This window comes from Dromaius novaehollandiae, chromosome 2 (genome assembly GCF_036370855.1).
Source record: "Dromaius novaehollandiae isolate bDroNov1 chromosome 2, bDroNov1.hap1, whole genome shotgun sequence".
Lineage (NCBI taxonomy): Eukaryota > Metazoa > Chordata > Aves > Casuariiformes > Dromaiidae > Dromaius > Dromaius novaehollandiae.
In genome coordinates this window covers 148,508,706-148,530,397 of record NC_088099.1, presented here as the reverse complement: position 1 = coordinate 148,530,397, position 21,692 = coordinate 148,508,706, and the positions used below count along the sequence as shown (strand labels likewise).

Sequence of the window (21,692 nt, the reverse complement as noted above, 5' to 3'; positions counted from 1 at the left end):
ATTCAGAAATGTATCCCTTCCATGGCAAATTGCAATGAGTTCCTATGCAAAAATACTTTAAGAATTCTGAGAGCTTTTTAAAATAAATACTGCTTCTTTACCTAAACATTAAAAAAAAAAAACCAAACAAACAAACAAACAAAAAAAAAAACAAAGGTAGGATCTTTGTTTTTCCTTCATTGCCGTACTCACCAGAGAGATACAGGCCAACTTAAGGGGAACTTACGTTAATTCACAATAGACCTTTCAGGGACTGAAGCTCTTCTGTGAACCATCAAAGGGGATTTTAATGCATTGGCCTGCTTTTAATTGATGCAGAAGAACTTCGGTGGATTTCAGAGGGATCTGGAGGTGCTCAGCACTTCAGAAAATCAGGCCGTGTATATTTAGGTGCCTAAACACAGATTCTGAGCCTCCTTGTAGCAGGTAGGTGTGGATTTCAGTATGCGTCAGTAATGAAATTATTATGATGAGGGCTTAGTGTAAATGCACGTGATGCTAAATAGAAATTAATCAGAAAAAGCTAACGTTGCCTAATGACATAAACAATCATAGTTTAAATGCAATTTCAGCAGCAGTGTATGCATATTTTGTGAGATGAAGTTCATCTTCTGAAGAAGCAGTGCTAGCTTTCAGCCAACTGATTTGTATCTGATATTTGCCCAGTATGGAATATGCTATCTAGAAATCCTTTTAAAGGTGCATCACTGATGGATTTGTAAATAGCACCCTGATGCTGTGCATGAAATGTTCAGACTAGAACAGTGAGGGCCTCAGTGCCACAATGCCAAAGCATTTGCTTCAAGCCCTGTGCTCAATCCCAATTAAATCATCAGTGAAAAAATCAGTATCAGAAATCAGGTATTCTCCACTGCGGCCAGTGGTTCACATCACAGATATCAGTTGTGCGTTGTTAGTGGCCTCGGGTGTGGTGGGACCCCTGAGCTACGCTAATGGTCTGTGTTATAGGCAAAGCTTGAAGCAGGCAGTCACGATGCCTGTTATGTTTTAGTAAAATACATATTTTTAGACAATAAGATAGTTAACAACTTGAGTAAAGTAGATCCCATGTAACTACCTGTAAGTCAGCTTCTCTGTTTAGCAGGAGTACAGCATAGCTGCATTACTGCACATAATAAAGGTTTTTGCATGCTGCTACTTTTCTTTAATTTTTTTTTTTTTTTGGTAACGAAATGTCTACCACAAGAAAGGAGCTTGCAGTCTTCCCTACCATCAGCTGTATCATTGCCCTAAACCTCATTCTAGTGTGACCCTGGCATGAAGAGCTCTGTCCAGGAGTGTTTTAGGGATTGTAAATCCTGATGTTTCTACAACAGTTTTGACTTAACCGTATTTGCTCTACTTTGCATTGCACTGATGTAACACACAGCTTTGCTAGAACTGTCTTGTTAAATTGCTGTCTTTTAATCCAAATTATACTTAGGAGAAACGACTATATGAAACATTCCACATGGACATGATTGACAACTGCTTTATGTATTCTGTTCAGGACCAGGGGACAGCTGAGCAGTAACGGCAATAGTAGAAGTGTGAACAAAAGTGTGTTCAGGAAGACAGATTCCAGTTTTTGTGATGACTCTTTGTCAAAACACTTTAAACACTTCATCTTTCACTGTAATGATTTTAGCAAACAGTCACTTTACATATCTATTACAGAACATTTTTTTTTACCTTTACACTTTTTAAATGTTAAAATAAGGCAAAAATCCAGGGTTTCAAGTGCACAGTATGAACAATATCAATCATTTATTGTACTGATAGGCAGATAATCTATTCACCGTTCCTTCACTTGACATACACAATTATATTTCACATTGCATAGAGAAAAGAGGAGAACAAGCAGGTGAGAAGTTAAATCACTGTGCATGGAGTGGGAGTAAAGCAGTGAAAATGACCTAGCTTAATCTTTCTTCAATTTTTTGTGGCTTTTCCCGCCGTCAATGCCCCCATCCTGCCACCATCCACTCCTTAACTTTCCCACCAGGCCCCACTGCTCAAAGGGCGTTTAGTTGCCGGAGCGTGGCCTGAGTTAGAGGATTAACGTCAGTGGGAGTTAAGTGACAGAATGACCTTGGAGGATCTGAGTCTCACTGTGTGAGACCTTTTGTTTCAAATAAAATGCACTTGCTTCTTTCTGCTTGTTAAATTAGATAGGGTGACGCATTCAAGAAGTTGTATGTAGCTAATCTACCAACCAGGAACTGCTTCTGAAATACAGTTTTCTATGGAGGCAGCTTAGGTTTATCAACTCCAAGACACAGCTTGATTTCCTTCTTACACCAGCGTACCTGGACATTTATAGAATTGTGCTGGCATAAAGCTGGCGTAAAATAAAAACAGAGCCAGGCCAAAAAAATATAGATGGAAGAAAACAGCTGTTTCCATACTGTAATTCCCATTTAAAAAATACCTCTCTAGCATAATAAAAGGCAAAGCCCACCATGTAAACTAAATATGATACAAAATCTGTAGTAGATCTTTTTTCTCCTTTGCTATTAAATTGTTACACTATTATAGATTGGACATTCAATGTAAGATCCAAGGAGGCACATTTTTTTCAAACAGTTGTTTTGTCATCTACATGGTACAGAAAAAGAATGTGGGAGATAGACAAACTAGACACCAACAGTCTTAGGATATTAAATTTAATCATAGATTACACAGAATATGATGTAAAAACAGCAATTTACTAGAATAATTATCACCTGCAAAATGTGAAAATAGTTTAGAAAATGGATTGTCATATTCTCTGACACAGCAATAGTCATGAAAGGTACACTTACAATATCATGTGCTAATCTGTGTATTAACTATACTACCTGCCATTTAGCCAGGATTCCAAGACAGATTAAAGGCTTTTGTTTCTGAAATGCCTGTGTTTAAATTCAGTAAAGTTAAACAGCTAGATTGAAAACACTATATTTTTGTCAACTACTGTATGGAGAGTCTATCCCGGATTTCCAATGCTTATAAATATTTTGTCTATATGTGATGAGTTTGTAATGGGAAGAGTGATTGAAAACTGCAGAGAGCACAGACCTGTAAGTGGGTGATTTGACAACTGAAAATATTTCTCGGTGCCTTGGTAAATTTTGGAGAATAGTCATTCCAACTCTTCTGTCCTACTGCAAAACTAGTTCTTTTCTTCCTCACATTTCTGCATTTAAAAACCTGTATTTAGTTGTAACTTGTAGAGAGATCTTTAGATTTTCTCATTATAGAGATCAAGAAGAAAAAACGTTGCAGGTGTCAAAGGATATGATGACCACAACAGTGTTGGCAGGTTTAGTTTTTTTCCAGCTGTTTTCATGAAAGCAAAAAAAAAAGAAAAAAAACCCAACTCCAACATGTTTTAGTTTCTTATTGAATATACAGACTGGCCCAAATACAGACATTCTCTTTATCAATCTTATAGTTACAAAAACTGTACATTACAAACAGTATAGAAACAAACTGAAAGGAATGTGCCACACATCCTGGCTAATTTTCTATATGCAATTTAAAAATACAGCCTACTCCCTTATAGTGCACAGTTATTGTGTAGATAGAGTACATCACTAGTTAAGTGGACATGATAGAAGAGGTCTAATTTTCCTCAGCACAGAGAATAAGAGCCAATTCTGCTCGGTAAAGCTTTCCTCCATCAGACAAGGCCATGATGCTTTTCTTGTATGTCGCAAGGTTGTTAATGTCTAATTCCTATTTAAAGAACAGATAATGCTTTATAATCCAGTTTAGTTACCAGCGTGAGCAAGTTTGCTGGCAATGGCAGAAGACAGGTAGAAAAAGGGCATTCCCAGCCTGTCCAACAGTAACACGTTGAAATCACTGTTTGTATATTTGAACATTATCTATTTTATAGGCATATGTTAGGTTGTTGATAGCTAATGTCTCAGACGCAAGCTTTTGACAGCGTTACTATGTAATCACAGCTCCTTTAGGTAAGGATTTACGCTGCTATGACTTTTGCCAAGATTTTTATTTGCACTGGACTTCAGGAATAATGACTTAGAAGCTCTATATTTATCTTAATTGGGTGGATTAAAGTGCCCTTAAAATCCAAATTAAATCTAATCTCTAAGGGGAAAAAAATCCCTCTAGGCTTACCTTTTTGTTCTTTTCACACAGATCCTTCAGGAGAGCATCAAGTTCATTTTCATCTATATAACCATTGCCATCCTGAAAAAAAGTGTTAATAAGACTTTTAAACATTTGCTTTTCATTCCAGAGCTTATGGCTAATTTTCCACAAGTTCAGAAAATGAGTGCCATCAAACTGCTAAATTAATGCAAAGGTTTTCTGATGACTTACTTGATCATACATCTCAAAGGCTTTATTGAATTCTTTTGCACACATTTTGACACCCTAAATAGCAAAAGGAAAAAAAAATCCATTAATGACATCAATTGTGCATGATGCTAGCAGTTTAATCTTAAGAATGTGAAGCTTCATACCTGAAATTTAATAAGAAAATTTTCCTGTACTGGGAGTAGCCTTTGGAGAGAAAAAACAAAGGTCAAAATATTTAACGGTTTCTGTAACAGCAATTGGTAAATGATATTTATTGTAAAAAGAGACAGAAGACATACCTGGCCAGTTCAGTAAGCTCCAGCTTTCCGTCATTGTTTGCATCGAACATTCTGAGCTGAAAGAATATATATTTTTACATTACTAATCACAATTAATCCACATTAACAAAGAAAACACTTCTTTGGGAAACTTAAATTCAGTGAAATTTTGCCTTTACATAATTCTGAAATGATGGCCCCCAGTTTTTAATCTGTCGCATTTGCCATGTGATATGCCATGCATTTATGTAAAATACTGAAGTAATTTATAGTAATTAATTCTACTGCAAAAGCCTCATCAGAAACTAGACGAGCAATTCTGATTACCCTATTGTGAGGTTCTAAACTGTCTACAGTGATGAATATCCCCTACCCGAAACATGCCTGTTATTTTTTATAGGTGGGAGGAGTGTTGACATGATACCATTTTACTCTTGATTTCATGATCTGATAATAGCATCATTGTTCTTTATCCTTAGAGATAAAACAGCATCCAGGTAAAGCTCAATAGAATTTAAGGCATTCACTTCTTTAGACGGAAAATAATAAAAACATTTTTATTCAGTTAGCTGCCAGGTCTAAATGTATAAGGAAAGATCAGATTCTGTTTCTGTGATATATTTCAAGAAAAGAGTGAACAGATACTGTAGAAAATCAGTAAATTTTGTTGATAGTATAAAAATGAGAAAGTAAATGCCTTCAGATAATTATAATTAAATGACAGGAATAAATACAATAATATAATTTGACAAAATGACTGAATACTAGTTCTAATAATTTGTAATCATCCTATTGTATTAAACAGTTGCAAGGATGAGCTCCTGCTGCTTAAGAGGCATAAACAGCTAATACGCATTATTAGAAGTCACTGGAGATATTACACCTGCCTGGCACTTCTCCCACTTTTATGTCTGTATAGCTCCATTTTTTTAGTTTCATATATTATTTTGCCTTTGCTGTATAAAATAATCACAGCACAGCAAACTGTACAAAACATTGCTAGATATTGTACTGAAAACACCCACACACTATCCCATCACTTTTAATCATACTAATTTTAGATGTAATTTTTAGATAGGAGGAAAACCAGACTCCTGTACTGAGATAAGCACGTATCTTTTTAAATATGGAATTAAAGCTGTGAAAAAGACCCAATTTCACTTTGCTAATACACAATAGACGGCAAGGAAGACTAGAAAAAAAATTCTATGAACATTCATTTTTGTATAAGACTCTGCTTCCTTTTAACCCTTTCTTTCTTTCTTTGTATCTCCCTTGTGTGCTTTTCAGGTGAAAAGAGATTTACATTGGGAGGAGGTAAGCAAAGGCAGCTCTAATATTAACATTTTTTGGTGGGTTGTTACTGGCTGGCTGTGCCAGCTTGCAGCTGGCCACTACCTTGTGTTTTCTATTAGATTTCTTTTCTAATTTCTGAGGTGATTACAGCAGAGTTGGCTTTATAAGTTTCTTATTGCTCTTAATTCTTTGTCATTATGTCTTCCTGCAGATGCAGTACTCAGAGCGCACTTTAAGATGAAGGTCAGAAAGCTTCCTAAATAAAAAGGATTGTAATATTTTCACCAGTCAATAAGCAAGGACAGTTCTAGTTAAATGGTTTATATTGGTGCAACAAATTAGCAGTCAGGAAATGTTTTGATTAACCTTTCTCATCAACTTTTGGGCCAGTTTGGGGTCTGCTGTGTTTACCTAACTTGGTTTTGATAATTCAAAGTATTTCAGGGCAAAACTTAGTTGCTAAAACAAAGATCCAGTGTTATACACTGGATATATTTCCTGAGGACGAGAATTCGGAATCTTTTTCTCCTTGAAACGTCCACGCAGAAGGCAAGCCTGGTCTCCATGGCGGAGTCCAGCAGTGCTGGGCCGAGAGGAGTGCCCTAAGGAGGGGCGGATATAACTCCTGGGCAGTGACAGTTTTGTTCTGGTGTTTACCTAAAATACTCATTTCTCCTCCTTACAAGGGGGAAACAGGAAAGAGGGAGATGTTGTAAATGCAGTAAGAAAACACTGTGGCATTTGAGACAAGAGAGAGACCCTACAGCACTCTAGGAAGACAAAACATAAAAAATAACCCCAGATTAATTAGATCGAAACATAATAATGTAATTAATCTTATGACAGGTACAATTTTTCTTCTATGAACTGCAAAGACCTCACTTTTACGTCTAACAGCACAAGTAAGCGTATCGGGGGAAATTCTTTGCACAGTACTATGGTATGGTCTAATACTACATAAAACCCGAGAAGATTCAAAATTTTTTTAGCAAAATTTTTTTAGCAGCACTGCAAACTTTCATTCTCAGATCAAAGTTCTGCAGCTGCAGAAGTGCTTGCGATGTGCCTGTGCATGATTAGGGCCTGGTGGGGGTCTTTATGTCGTTCGGAGCCTATAAGGGGCTAGGGAGAAACACAGTTTGGATTAATCCAAAATGAAATGCCTGTAAATAATCTTACCATTATTTCTGTGTATTCTGTTAGCTTTGAGTCTTCAATCTGCTTATTTGCTTTCTGTAATAAATCTTTCAAGAAGCTCTGTTAAAATAAATAGATGAGTAACAGGTGAATTTTTTGCCTACAGCATAAAATGCTTGACTTGCTAACTTTAAAGTGATGGGAAATACTGTTTTACTCCCACTTTAATACGACTAATGAAGTACAAAATAAATATGAAAGTGAGTAGTAATTTACAGGTAAGAATACAACAGTTTCTTTTGACCAATTCAAGTATACTGCACAGTCTAATTCGGAAAAAGTGACTCGTAAAACTTTATGCATTATATGCCATTTGCTGTATGTGGGTTTGGAAAAATAGATTGTCCTCCAAGTATACTGTTTCCTAATCAGCTCTATCAGTAAATTACATTAATTAACCTTGAAGCTACTTGGAAAACTTGGATGCCTAATCTCTTCGTGCAACTTAGGAACAATTTTACAGAAAAGATCAATGATTAATCAAGTTTTCTCCTTGCCTATGGCAGTACCTGATGCTAGTAGTGAAAATGTGAACCTATGTTGCTCCTTCTCGCCTTATAGTTCAGATACGTGCAGCCAATCATTAAATTTTTTTAACGAGAATTTGACATGGTATCCCATGACTTTCATCACCAGCCATTTCTCCTTTAAGAATAAGACTGTTTCTCCCATTCACTGGTTTAAATTGCTGTCCTAGTTTTGTGACAATAAAAAATAAAATATCTACTTATTTAACCAAGGCACTACAAGACCTGAAATTTCTGTAGGTTTATCAAAGCTCAGTGAAGTACCTAATAACTCCTCTCATTCGTTTCATTAGCATCATTGTCTCTTTGGAAATTTGGGCCTCATTTCAAGATAGAACAGGTGGTAGCTCCTAAGAAAATCTATTTCTATACAGATGACATCCTTAACTTGAATGCTACTGTGTTAATGCTCATATTAGTGACAGCCAGGATAGTTCTCCCGGTCTGACCCCTTCTGTACTGAAAGGCCTTCTTATTAGTTTGTATACAAAGAGCATCATAGAAGGATTACAAATAGATGTCACAGAGAGGTGTTTAATCTTTTGTGCTTTTGGTAGAAAATAGGAGTGGAAAGGACTTTGAAAAGCTGTCCAGTACACCATGTCTCAGGCCAAGACTGTCTATATCTAAGCTTCCTGAGTTATAGTCTAATCTGAGATATTTTCTGACCACTCCTAAATATAGACAGTGATGGAGAGTCTATCTCCTCCTCCTCCACTGGTATTATTATTATTATTAAAGTTTTCCCAATATCTAACTAAATTTCTCTTAGAAAGTTATAAGTGAGTGTACTCCTTACAGAGCATGTACTTAAAATGTTTGGACTTTTCAAGAAATATTGATCAGTCTTAAAAATAAAACTGATTATTTTCAGAGTTTTAAAATGACACTATTTCTCTGCTACAGACAAGCTCTCTCAGCCCAGGATATATGAGATCATCAGGGATCTAAGTAAAATTTCTTAATTCTCCAGCTGATCCTCCATCAGCCCTGCCTTTCAGTGTCTACTTCAAATTACAATAGCTGGCAACAGTCCTTAAGAGCCTGTCTAACAACTGGGAAGTTCTCAGTATTACGTGCATGACCCATAACTTCTCCCTGATCATACAAACTTTTAATCCACCAATTCTGTCTGAGGATTACCTTGAGGCAGGATCCTCACCAAACATCATACAGATACCGTACTCAAAAAGGAAGGGAAAAAGGAAAAAATTTGAGAATTTTATGATGTGAATTCCCCTTTCCAAAAAAAAGAAATAGCTGCAAGGATTTCAAACAGCTTGACCTCCAGGTGCTTTGGTTAATGCTTAAGTAGCCCTTCTTTAGAACACCACATATGAGCAATATAGTCCAAATTAGATGGATGAACCCTGCGAGGTCTTTCTCTTGCTATGAGTTGTTTTGGATCCTCCAAGTTTAAAGCTACATTAACTAACCATGTGTAATTAAACTGTGGGAAAAAAGTCTGCTTCCCCAGGTATAGTCAGCTTCTACAACTTTGTTAGTTTTATGATTATGGAAGGAATTCAGTCTAGTTTTAAAGCTTTGTTAAGTCTGTAAGGGTAAGATGGTTAACGGAATAATCTTGATTGTGCTCTTCTTTGTGAATAATGAAGTTGATACCAAATTCCCACTAAGCTAACCAAGCACAGGCAACGCAATTCCAGTTGTGTTGACCTAACAGTATTACAGTAGAAACAGCAGTGTTACAAGCTATTTGAGAGAGTATAATTTGTCCTGCAGCATAGTGATTAATGATAGCAATGCCCTTGGAAAAAAACAAAAACAGCCCTCTCCCCAAAATACCAAAAGAACAGCCCAGACCTATCTATGAGACCTATCTATGTTCCCAGGGTTGAAATCATCTTACTTCTAAGCTCAAGTATCTGCTGCCTTGAGGCACTTGAGGCAAACACTGATCTGAATTAAACAACCTTTTTAGAAACATTAATCAGAGTTGAGTTTCACTTAAAGTAATTTACCAGTGATAAAAAAATCAGCTAATCATATTGCATTCCAGTAATGTTTGAAATGCAAAAACATGCAATGGCGGGTATCTGAAGAAACAGCAGCACAGGCTGTAATCCAATGCTTATTCACACTTCATGCATACCCGCAGATATCAGTTTACCTTTAGTTCCTCAGAATCAATGAAACCACTGTGGTCACTGTCATATTTTCTCCATGTCTGCAATCAGAACATGAAAGATGTAATTATATATTCATGTAAAGCTAGTCTTGAATGACTTTACAAAGGGAAAATTCTCATACTGTACCTGCATGAAATCTTCACTTGACTTTAGCTGCTGGCACCTAAAGAACAACAGGAAATTTTCTTCTGTCGGTAATATCTGAGCAAGCTGTAATAGATTTTAAGAAAGATTAAAATTTGATTCCTCATTAGGCCGGCTGAGCCTTTAAAAGCATATGAAATTCTTTGTGATCAGACTGCCTTATTGAGCTAAGAAGAATTAAAATTCAAGTTTTGTTACCCATTTGTGTAACTATATCTTTGGTGGATATGTGGAGCCCGCAAATGAGAATGATGTTACATTGCTCTCCAGGTAAGAGAGATTGTATGAGTAAGTATGTGTATAAGTAAGAATAACTGCATGCTCTTACTCTCAGTTTCATAACACCAATAATTTGGACTCCTTTAATCCCACTGAAGGTATTGGGAAGCTCCCATGCAATTAAGCTGTCCCTAGAGCTGTCACTTCAGTCTCAGTTTCATATGTGCTGCTAGTAGAGGATTTCTACAAAGCCAGGACCTTGCCAACAGCTCTCTTTCCCCATGTGCTGAGCACTGTCGCTTTGGTTGGTGGTGTGACCCATGCAGAAGTGGAGGTATGCTTCCTACACTTAGCAGACATCTGTGTTCCCCAGCTTGAGGTGAGCGTGTTGAGCACTCCATGTCTCGGGCCATCTCTCCTTTGCTTTCCTAGCTGCCAGTATTTTTCACTCCAACCTATAAGAAGGCCCTATAAGAAACTTCATCTCTTAGGTTGAAATGTTTGGAAGATGCCTTTGAAAAGCTACTGGCTTGAAGCTTTGCCATATTCATCAAGGTCAAACAGAACTGAAGGTCAGGGAGAAAGAAAGGAAAAAGCTGTTCAGCAAAGGGGTAACTAGGGAAAGAGAGGGGGAAAAATTCACTCGTGCAGAGTTAGGATCTGTGGTGAAAACTTTGTTATGACTGTGAAGAGAAAAGCAAAAAAAGAGGGATGTTTAGAGAGTGAGTGAGAAGGACCATGAATTAAGAAAGCAAGGAAAAAAAGACTACTGACAGGTACTGAGTAAAACTAAGAAGAGAACACTTCCTTTTACTGAGTAAAAGGAAAAGGGAACACTGATGTGAAGAACACACACATATAAGGAAAGCAGAAAAACAAATGTTAAAAAAAAAAGCGAGGAGAAAATGAAAGCAGGGAGGATAAGGGGATGGCAACTGGTGATCATTTGTCAGGCTCAGAGATGTGTTCAAGATGAGCTATATAAATACCAGAAAGAAATCAAAAGGGATTTTAGCCCTGCAAAGTCGGGGGTGGTTCTTCCAATGTCTGTGCTCATACAAAAGCCTTTTTTAAAAATCAGACATTATTGTACTGGTTATTGAAAATGTTCATTTACTATAACTCAATTTCAGCCACTGAAAAAAGTACAAGATGGAGGGTATGCCATATAATTTAATGTAAAATCATCATTTGTTTTTAACAGAAGCCCAATATCTTTTTTGTGCTCAAAGTGTATGAAATGTGTTTTGATTGAAGAAAACTTTTTACTTGAAGAATAGACCAGCTGTGCTTACTAGGAGGAGAGAATGGAGAAACAAGGATTTCTGAGCAGCATTATTTTATGAAAAATTACATCTGCAGGCTTCTTGGAGCCTCATCTTAAAATTTTGATTCAAATTTCTGATTCTGTGCATTCAATTCACACCCTAAAATCCCTCTATCTGCCTATTTCAGCGCAATTGCCCTAATTGCTTGGGCTTTTTTATTGGATTCCAGCAGTGCCTTCAGCTCGCTCTTGGTCTGCAGGCACAGCAAGGAGATGGAAACAGATCTCTAATTTCTGAAATTCTGAATTATCTGTGCAAGAAATCAGTTATATTCACTAACTCTTAGTGCAATTGAAAACACATATCAGACACTCTTCCTACAGAAATGGAGCAGTTGATTATTGACTATCAAGCACATCAGAACGCATTTGGAGTGCTTTTGCTAAATGGCTGAATATCAAATCTAATCAACTTAAACAAAACGTTTTTGTCAGCAGCTTTCCAAATTCTGCTTCATTATAGATAGAAACAGAGTATACACGTGTGGATAAGTACCTGTCCATATGTATGTAGTAGCTAAATGTGTGTAGTTTAGCACTGATTTATGGAAAAATTGCCTTTTTCTCTGCTGTGACAGGGGCTTTGGTTTTAGGGGTAAATCAGTTCTTCCTACTCAAGAACAGAAATTGAATGGAGGACAGATTTATAATAATCAGGGGTTGGCAGGGGGGACTGATTACAACAGTAAGAAAGAGTTTATGGGAATCATTAAAAAAGTCATAATCAGTGGGAAAGAATACCAGGTAGGCCAGTACTTGCCCCAACCAGAAAATAGGAAAAGTAATCCTGTTTCTTCTTGCCAGAAGTAAATTTATACAATGCTGTAGTAATGTCCCCTTGCGAGCCACAGATTACTTTTTTCAGGCTAATCTTTTTTTCTAGATACTTTTCTGTGTGAATTGCACACTGGGCCAGTACCTTCTCAGTACAAGTCTGAGACTATGGCTGCTTTAATATCAGGTTACAGGCCCATGCGTTTATACCATTGGTCAGAAAACCTAGAAAGCCCTGAGGACCATGTGAAAAGGCTCCTTAGATCACTCTGTTTGGGATTTTGGACTCCCTTGGTCTTCTCTGGGCTCCTTACAACATCTTACAACATTTTGTTCCTATATGCGGGAACATATCTGACATAGGAAATACCCATTTGCTTTGGGGAAGGATATTTTGAATAAAAGGAAATAATAAAACTATGGTTTGGTTTTAGAAAATCCCTGCCTAAATGTAGGATAAGTCTGATGCAAGTCCACAACTTTCAACACATACTTGATGCCCAAATTGGCAGGAATCTTCCTATGATTACAATGGAATCAGAATGAGACCCTCGTGAATGAATCCCAGCTTCACCGTCACTTGAAGCACTCCTTAGAAACACACAACTACTGCAAAATTTCTGTTGTGGTGTACTGTTAGCTATAGCTAACTTTGGTGAGTTTTGCAAGGCTGATAAATGGGAAAACTGATTCCAAGAACCAGTAACAACTCACTAGCAGTACCAAACTAGACCTGAGGTGCAGAATGCATTACCTCTGGAAGAAAATTACCTTATTTTAAACTGTCTCTCCTGCCCTTTGCAACTCTCACACAGAGAAATGCACAGGCATTTACTTTTCAAAGATGTTGTAGCTCAATATCCAAGGTATTAGCTCAGACTTCTGACAAAAATAAATCTTTCCTGTTTTCTTTCACGTGCTTTAGGATAATAGAGACAATATAACCAAACAGAAGTTCAGTTCTAGCTCTTGCATCAAATAGTATTAGATTGCTTTTTCATTGAAAGACTGTATTACTGAGGGATGGGGAAAACACAGGGAAACCAGCTTGACTTCCAGGTCCTAGGTAAACCACTACTAAGAGTAAAGGTAGAAACCTGTTGCTATTTCTAAAAAAGACTTCTTTTTGAGGATAAATGTAAGGGGAATCCAAGACTGCGTTTGCGTAAGTGTGAATTGCTCCAAGTTCTCATTTGCAGCAGCAGACTCTCAAGGAGCGATAGCAGTTTAGTGAAGATTTCTCTGAGCTCTGCTACTTTTATGGAGAGCATGTCGCCCATTTCTGCGTCATGAGTAACAGAGAATAATCCCAAAGACTGAGACTGGCTTCACTTCTCTCCACTCAGCTGCAAGCTTGTGAGAGGCAGGAGATAAATTTTTATAGGCTACCTAACAGGAAAAATGCTTTCAATACTTAAAACAAGATCAGAACGATTTTCTAGAAATCATTCTCTAAGTAAATTTTACTGATACTTAATACTATTTAAAATATCTTTCATTATATGAATTATAATATAACACTTCTTAAAAATCTCAGAATAGAGAATGGAAGTAAAAAGAATATTTGTAGGCGAGTAAGTAGTTACTTTTAATAGTAAGCTTTCAAATGATTTGAATGTGGAAATACCACCCCCGGGGGTTTCAAAACCTTGGGCTTCCACACCTACATTTTAGTGAAAGCATTGATCTGAATGAGTGCAAAAGGGGCAGGAAAGGTCTCTTACAAAAGAAAAAGTGAATGAACAGGTCAGACGCTACATATAGCTGGAGGGCACTGGATAAAAGCTAGTGTATTATCTGCAGTGTGTTCCCTAAGACAGACTATACTCTTTATCTGCGCACCAAGTTGAAAATCTACTTCTTCCTCTGTGAAGCCACCCAGGCCTCCTCCTCCTCTCAGTCAATAGACCTTTCCTGGAAGCTTATTATTCACCAGGACATTTTCCTTCAGGTGCTGTGGTATTCATTACAATGGCTGGGACTCTGGATGTCTTTACACAAGTTTTTCAAACCACATTCATACACTTTTTCAGAAAAACTTGTTGATGTACAATGTAAATGGGACAGGAGCAATCTGGAACTACTGAACATTTTATTTATAAGGGAAGAGAATCAAGTCCAGATATCAACTTTAATGTCATACTTCACTGCATGTACAACCTATTTTGTCTGAGTCCCATCAGCACTTTCCAAATCAAGCTTCATGCTGATGTGAGTGAAATAAAATATAGCTATTGGTTTAGAAAACTGCTATATTAAGAGAGAAGAACCCTTCAGTCAGTGAACTGAGCATTCTCAACAGTCAATGGCTTCCCTGGATGTTTAGCATGTTTAGCAATTCACTGGACGTGGTAATCACCTTACAGTATTGGACCCTGATGGATTTGCTCACCTTTACCTATTAAGTCAATAGCAGAAACAGAAATAGAATTTGAAAGGTAAAACTCTCAGTTATCTTTTCTAAGCAAACAATCACTTTTTCAGGCACTGGCTGCACATTCTTCTGGCATACAATGCCTGCTATTACACACATTCAAAAATATTAAATTAAATAGGATTATTCAATACCAAATGAATAAACATTTGTTAGTGCACAAATAAACATGTTAGTCCAAGTAAACACTATTTATTTTTACATGCAGAATTATTTGATGGATGCTAAGTATTGTCAAAAGATGCATTTTTTAATCAATTGTTGCAAGAAACTGCAAGTGAAACAAGCTGTTCATACTTTCGTGGGAGTTCAGTCTTAATCTGAGATGCATTTAAACAAGTATGTAGTATTCAGACACAGGAAAGGGGAGAAAAGATACCCTGGAATGATCTATTACATCAGCACTGATGCTTCCTACTAACTTTTATAGATTCTGTTCATTCCTCTGCTTTAAAAATAGCTACCTACACAAAGTTGGTCACTGTAGAAATTTTGAAGACCTGGCTTGCTTTCAGCTGTTTCTTAATTAGCTCTCTAGGTCAAATTTCTTATTTCCAGAAAAAATACATAATAGCATTTAATGATAAATGAGCGCAGTCTCACTGCACTCAATGTGACATAAATGACTTGTAGATTTATGCTTGAAATAGTGGTTTCTCAAACTGTAACCTAAGAACTCTCCTTTTTGATATGCAGCACCAAAAAGTGAAAGCAACAGAAAAGACAGTGGTTGCCCGCTTCCTGCGTTGTAAAATTGTTGAGAGCCCGGCAAGTGTGAAAGAGGTTGGCTGGCTGCATCTTTGCCGTTTTTGGAAAGCCAAGAAAGGAACAGCGGATTTTTCTGCCTAAAGTTCAGGAAAGGAATTCATAAGAAATCCAGAGCTTTCACAAAGTGCATCACAACTACTGTTAAAGCTTTGTTTAAACTTAACATGATCACTATGCTCCATGCTATTTTACTAAGTATGAATTTTTTTAGAATAGACTATGCACAAGGACTGCCCCATTGCATTCCTTTGTGTTACTGTCACTACAGGAGTTGTAACAAAGCACTAGTTTAAAAACATATGTAGATATAATTCACATATACCCTTCACACTTTAAATTTCTGAAATTTAGCTGTTAGCTACTTTGCAGGAAAACTAAATTGCTGTTGTTTATTTGCACTGAATAAAGCCTGCAAAGTTAAATGAATTGCAGTGAAATGTCTGAAAAGTGCTAAAGAATACTGTTCTTTTTGCTAATGAAAATGTTTCATTAGTGGAAAAATACTAAAGATCCTGGGACAGAAGAAGAAATTTTCCATATTACTGAAAATCAAAAGTATTTACATGTTATGCTCATATTGTTCTGCACTAAATGTATTTTCTACAAGTAAACATGTCAGTACTTTGTTATAAAGTGACTGTCTTACCTCAACTATTCCTATTTTTCCATCAGTAGTCTTCCCATATTGGTCCACAAAAGCTTTCATTTCAGGTGTTAAATCCTATGAAGTTACAACAAGAGCATCATTATTTTTAAGATGTAGAGAAACACATGCAAAGTACTTGAACATTCTATTAATTATTATTATTCTATTCTATTTATTTCCAAATAATAACATATACTACAGTTAACTTAGTACTTACTTACACTTACTGCAGCTAGATTCCTCCAGTTTAAATGAAATTGAGTAATTTTTTATGATGAATAATCTCATTGTCATAAATTTTACTTCCCAAGGAATCATGTGAATGATTGGCATCTAAACACTTTCAACTCCTATTTTAGTTTACAGAATGAGAAAATTATAGACAGATGTGCTGGAAGATGCGTATAGCAGCTCTTTTGTTTAAGAATGACAGTGAAGTTCATAGGTAATTATTAGTCAATTTTCTCTCTCCTTTTTTTTTTTTTTTGTAAATGAATAACTTGAAGGCAGTGCAAAATCCTTCAAAATAAGGTACATTTTAGTATAACACATCTGAACACCAAAATAGGCTTTCCACATCTTTGAACTGATTTTACCTGAACAATGGGTGCTATTTTAACCCTAAAAGAACCCATGAGGATATCATATTTTTCAATATTTAGTGATCATAAAAAGAGAGTCAGGATCTCACTGTTGTAACAGAGAAAGAGGCAGGCTTGGGAAGGAGAAGACTCGGAGCAGTACCTTATATCCGACAAAGTAATGTCAGCATAATTGTTCTTTGTATAAATTATGACTCCAACTCTACGTTTGTTCTCAAAGGCTGCCTTCACTTTAGGCTATGGCAAAGATGTCACTCCTAGGGTGAATATTTGAATATTTGATCTGACACTTTGACTTGATGTGCTTTGCTTTGATATAAGCTGCCATCAACCTTCAATACTGCTGAATCCTTTCTGTTGTTCTTTGTATTCCTTATAGGTCTGAGCTAGTGCTTGGCCCTTGCTAGCCATGCAGCAAGAAGCAGGGCTACAGCTATATTAAAATAATTAATAATTCCATGGTTATACATGAAGATACAACAGTCTTTGGAAATTTTAGTTGCTATAATAGATCTGGTTATATAGGCCCTAAGTGATTCTCTCACTGGAGACATAAGGAATTTCAGCCGTATGAAGTCTATTGCAGTTTGTCCCAAATTCGATCTACCAAAACTTACTAAAATGTCAGTTCCTTGTAGCTGATACAATCATGGCCTAGTATCCTATTTCTGCCAAAGTCATACATGGCAGGTTAGTAATTTGTGATGGCTTTAATTAAGATGTGATTATTAATAAAATACACTTCAATGTCACCTTTCATCTAATGATGCCAAAGTGGGGACAAGTGTGCTTAGTAGTTAAAATGAAGAATTTGGATGCATGGGTTTTAATTAGTCCTGGTTAAATATTTTACTGATCTTTCAAGTAGCACCTCCAGAATGCCAGACTGTGCCCAAACATTAAAGGCAGCACAGCTTCCTACGGGCTAAACAAAACAGAACTCCTCTAATCCTCTAATACATCCTTTAGAAAGAATTTTTTTTTCTGATGTTCACTTCAGCTGTTCTTGAGCTGATTGATGAGTTATTTAAGTCATATTATTCAAATAAATGAATTCAGTCAGTAATTCTGCCTAAATTTAACCAAGCATAGTGCTAATCTTGTTATAGATGCAGTGCTCCATGAATTAAACTAAGAAACTAACCCTTCACACCTCAGTCTCCCCTCTTAAAAATTAAGAGATATTCATCCAACTGAGTGGAACTGTGGAAAAAGTAGCTTTTTTGGAATGATTTGAAAATCTAAGGATAGATGGCAGTACAGAAACACTTACATGATTGCATTCATAAATACCTATTAAATCCCATATTTCTGTGAGATGGAAAAATATTGTCATTATCTACACGCAGAGAAAGTAAGAAACAGATGTGGAATAGCTCATCCAAGATCCACCCACTGAGTTTCTATGAACCCCTGTGTTAGCCACTATACCTCACAGTTTCTCTTAGCAATTGGCAGGCCTAAATAGAGAACATACTGCGTGAAAGACGGGGCACAATAAATAGAAGCTAAGATTATATATTTATACAGTTTTCATCTTTACAAAGTGGTATTTCTTTCAATATGCCTGAAAATATAGCAGAACAATTTAGTATTTCACATAATGTGTAAAGTAAAAACACAGTGTTACCGAAGAAAAGTTCAAGCCCTAAAACCTCCAGGTATAAATCTGCCCTCTGGAATGAAGACAGTTCCCGTCATGGTGCGGGCATGAATCAGGTTGCATGCTACTGCTCCTTCTGACAAAAAGCAACTGTAAAAGTAGAGACTTTCTAAGTGGATTAATAAAAGGATTAGAATTAGAACATAATTAGAACAGTTCTGTAATTGGGAAGAATATTGGGAAATGCTAAATCATCCTATTCAATGACAGAATCAATGTGATTCTTTAATGCATATGGCATGACTGATGTAAAATCCAGCTGCGAAAAATGCATAATTGAATATTTCAAAAATAGTGAGCAGGAGAGTGACCTGAAACGCAGAAGTTAATGACGACAAAGAAGCTTTGGGGTGTTAAAAGAAGGACAGCCAAGGAAATTGCATATAGCATACACTAGTTTCTCATTGTGTCCCTTCTGGCAAAAGAAAAGAAATTTAAAGCTACTGAATTAGTATCCTGTGAGATGAGACACGATCTAATGAGATGCTTGTTTGGCAAGTGAGCCTTCAAATCCAAAAATCAGCTTAGATTTGAAACCTAAGATGGCATATATCTATAATCTAGAAAAAGACTTCAGGGATCAAGGTATCATCAACCAAAGGCAGAGCCGATAGATGAAGTACTGATTTTGGTGCTGCTACCGTAGATTGGTCTTTTCAGCTGAACCTTCCAAAAATAGGCTTGAATCAGAGAAATGGCAAAGGAAAAACTCAATTAGACACCTGAGCATTTTCAAAATATAGTGTGATTGCAGGCAGAGGTCATAGAAAAAGCATAAATGATGAAGCAGGTGGCAGATATGAATAATTCTGCAAGGCTTTTATGTGTCTCTTTTTTAAGAGGAGATTTTCAAAGCACACTTGCTTTGAAAGAGAAAAGAATCTGATTTTAAGATGGTGAATGCTTTTTCCTGATCTAGAGCTTCTAACTCATTTTTTATCTTCCAAATATTATATCAACATTGTTACCAAGAATGCCATTCATACTAAATATGCACGAGCTTTAATATCTTCTTTCTAATGGATGTGCTTAAGATCCCTGCACTCTAATATAGGAGAGAGATTTGTTCTGTTAAAATACTTAAAAGGTAAAGCATTTGAAATTATGTTTACTCTTTCCTATGCAAAGAGAAAGTAGACTTTATTTTCATTTAGAAACTGCAATCCTTGCATAATTTTCTGTTTTTGAGGCCTTCTGAAATTTTAGTTCCAACTTATACTTATGCAAATGTATGCCCACCCTGATGGCTATATGAAGAATTAACTGGTACCAAGACTTCAGTAACATTAGAAGCACTGCTGGGAGACAGACAGCTGTTTCAGCTGCAAGGCTAATTTGTACAACCAATAGCAAGGTATCATTTTCCACAAAGTAAATGAAGATGCACATTTTCTGGTATTTACTTTTCAGATATACAGCAACTTTAAAAGCAAAGTTAATTATTGAAAAGCTTTTGCTCAATTTGGAGGTATTCTTATACAAAGTAATAATTCATTTCACCCACCCACACATGTCATCTAGTTAGTATAATTTTATTTTCTGTTACTTCAGGAGTAAGCATTTTAGCATAGATTGTTTAAATAGATTCATTATGCAATGTATTTTAGCTTGATGCTGTGGCCTATTTTATAAGCTAGTCATTTTAAACATATTTTATTTATTAAAAATGTATTGCTTCTGTTATAATTCAAATCTTTACAGAGAATCATTCATTTCTCTCTCTCTCTCTCTGTTTCTTTCCCAAGTGGGTGTAGTTTGTAGCAAAGTTATAATTAATGCTTTAATAACTCATGCACAAATTTGCTTTGACAACATTTTCAAAAACTTTGCTGTCCCTCTGAACAATTTTAACTACCAGAATTGGGTACTGATATTCCTGATGTGTAACTGGTGAAGGGCAAAAAGTGGTTAGCAGTCATGTGCAGATCTATTTATTGACCACCAAGGGGCAGAAATGCATTTCCTCCTGCACTGCCCATTAACCACGGAGTTAAAATAGAGTCCAACTAACTTGGAGAGTTTTTTTTTCTTTTTCTTTTTTGTTTAATATTAGTACATATCTGGATCAGGTGAAGTTAATTGCAATAGGACAAGGTCCCATCCATGGCAAAATGAAAAGGTGTATGCATTTCTTGACTATTCCTTTTAAGCACTACAAAAGCACCAGCTTGCAGCCTGGTGAGATGTAAAAGGGACCTGCTCTCCAGGAGGTGGACCCTGGCCTCGCATTTCCAAAGTGGCTGATTTATTTCATTTGAAATCTGCTCGTTTCTAATCATCCCACTTCCCTTTGCTGGATCAGTTAGTGCATTGACAGTGTGACGGCCAGAGGGAACAGAAGGACCCGGGGCACTGGAGTTTGCTCAAGAAAACTCTTCTTTCCCGGTGAAGACAGAAAAGCAGGGTGAAACATTAACCTACCAAGCCTGCCTTCTTCCGCGCCTGCTGCAGCTCCTGGATGAAGTTCTGTAGCTCCTTCCCATCCATGTACCCATTGCCTACAACAGAAAGAGTTACGGTTGCTGTCACCGATCCCTCCAACTTTCTCCGCTCTTCCCGCCGCTGGAAGCGACATCTCGCCCGTGTGCTCCCGGCTTCTTCTCAGCCCGCTCGGCCCCAGCCCCTGCCTCCCCCGGCCGCAGGGCTGCGCCCGGGCCCCGCGGGGCGCGGAGCGGGACACGGCGGCGCGGCCGCGGCGCCGGGGCTGCGGGGGGCGGCGGGAGCCCCCCGAGCGCCCCCGCGCCTGCCCCCCGCCCCCGCCCGGGCCACAGGTAGTCACCGTCGGAGTCGTAGTGGTGCCAGATCTCGAAAAACTGGGCGGCCGAGATCTCCACGCCCTGCAGGTGGGTCTCCGCCGTCATGGTGGGGCGCGGAGCGGCGCGGCGCGGAGGGGCGCGGAGGGGCGCGGAGGGGCGCGGCGGGCGCTGTCCGCGGTGCTGGCTCTGCCCGCGACTCCGGCGGCTCCGGCGGCGGCGGCGGCAGCTGCGGCTCCTCCCGCCGCCGCCCGCCGAGGGCTATTTATGGGCCCGGCCGCGGCGGCCCCTCCCCCGGCGCTGCCCTCCCGCGCGGCCGCCCCGGCACCGCCGCCCCGTCCGCCCCGGGGCCCAGCCCCGCCGGACGCCCACCCGGCGGCAGAGCGGGGCCCCGGGGCGGCTGCGGGGCCCCACCGCCGTCTGTGCCCGTGGGGCGCGGGGAGGGGTCGGGACGAGCACGGTCCCCGGCTTAGCCCGTGGATTTCCGTCTGGGAAAGGGGCCTGGGCGTCAGAGCCCAGCTAACAGCGCTGAGGGATGTTCCCGGGCAGAAAAGTGACAAGACACACCGTGGGCGGTGGGTGCAAGGACTCAGCCTTGGTACA

The 21,692-nt window shown here is 38.2% G+C and overlaps 1 protein-coding gene and 1 long non-coding RNA gene across 2 annotated transcripts; one reads left to right on the top strand and one right to left on the bottom strand.

Moving 5' to 3' along the window:
• Positions 1-1,734: 1,734 nt before the first annotated feature.
• Positions 1,735-21,302, bottom strand: CALB1 (calbindin 1). The gene is made up of 11 exons (XM_026099831.2): positions 21,116-21,302; positions 20,758-20,834; positions 16,072-16,146; positions 9,886-9,969; positions 9,741-9,797; positions 7,065-7,142; positions 4,611-4,666; positions 4,476-4,515; positions 4,333-4,386; positions 4,129-4,200; positions 1,735-3,720 (listed from the first exon to the last, which is right to left on the bottom strand). Exons 1-11 carry the CDS (start codon positions 21,195-21,197, stop codon positions 3,607-3,609), a joined length of 789 nt encoding a protein of 262 aa, XP_025955616.1. The 5' UTR covers positions 21,198-21,302; the 3' UTR covers positions 1,735-3,606.
• Positions 4,663-7,174, top strand: LOC135327629 (uncharacterized). The gene is made up of 2 exons (XR_010388032.1): positions 4,663-5,906; positions 6,097-7,174. It is a non-coding gene; the product is annotated as an uncharacterized LOC135327629 (long non-coding RNA).
• Positions 21,303-21,692: the final 390 nt, after the last annotated feature.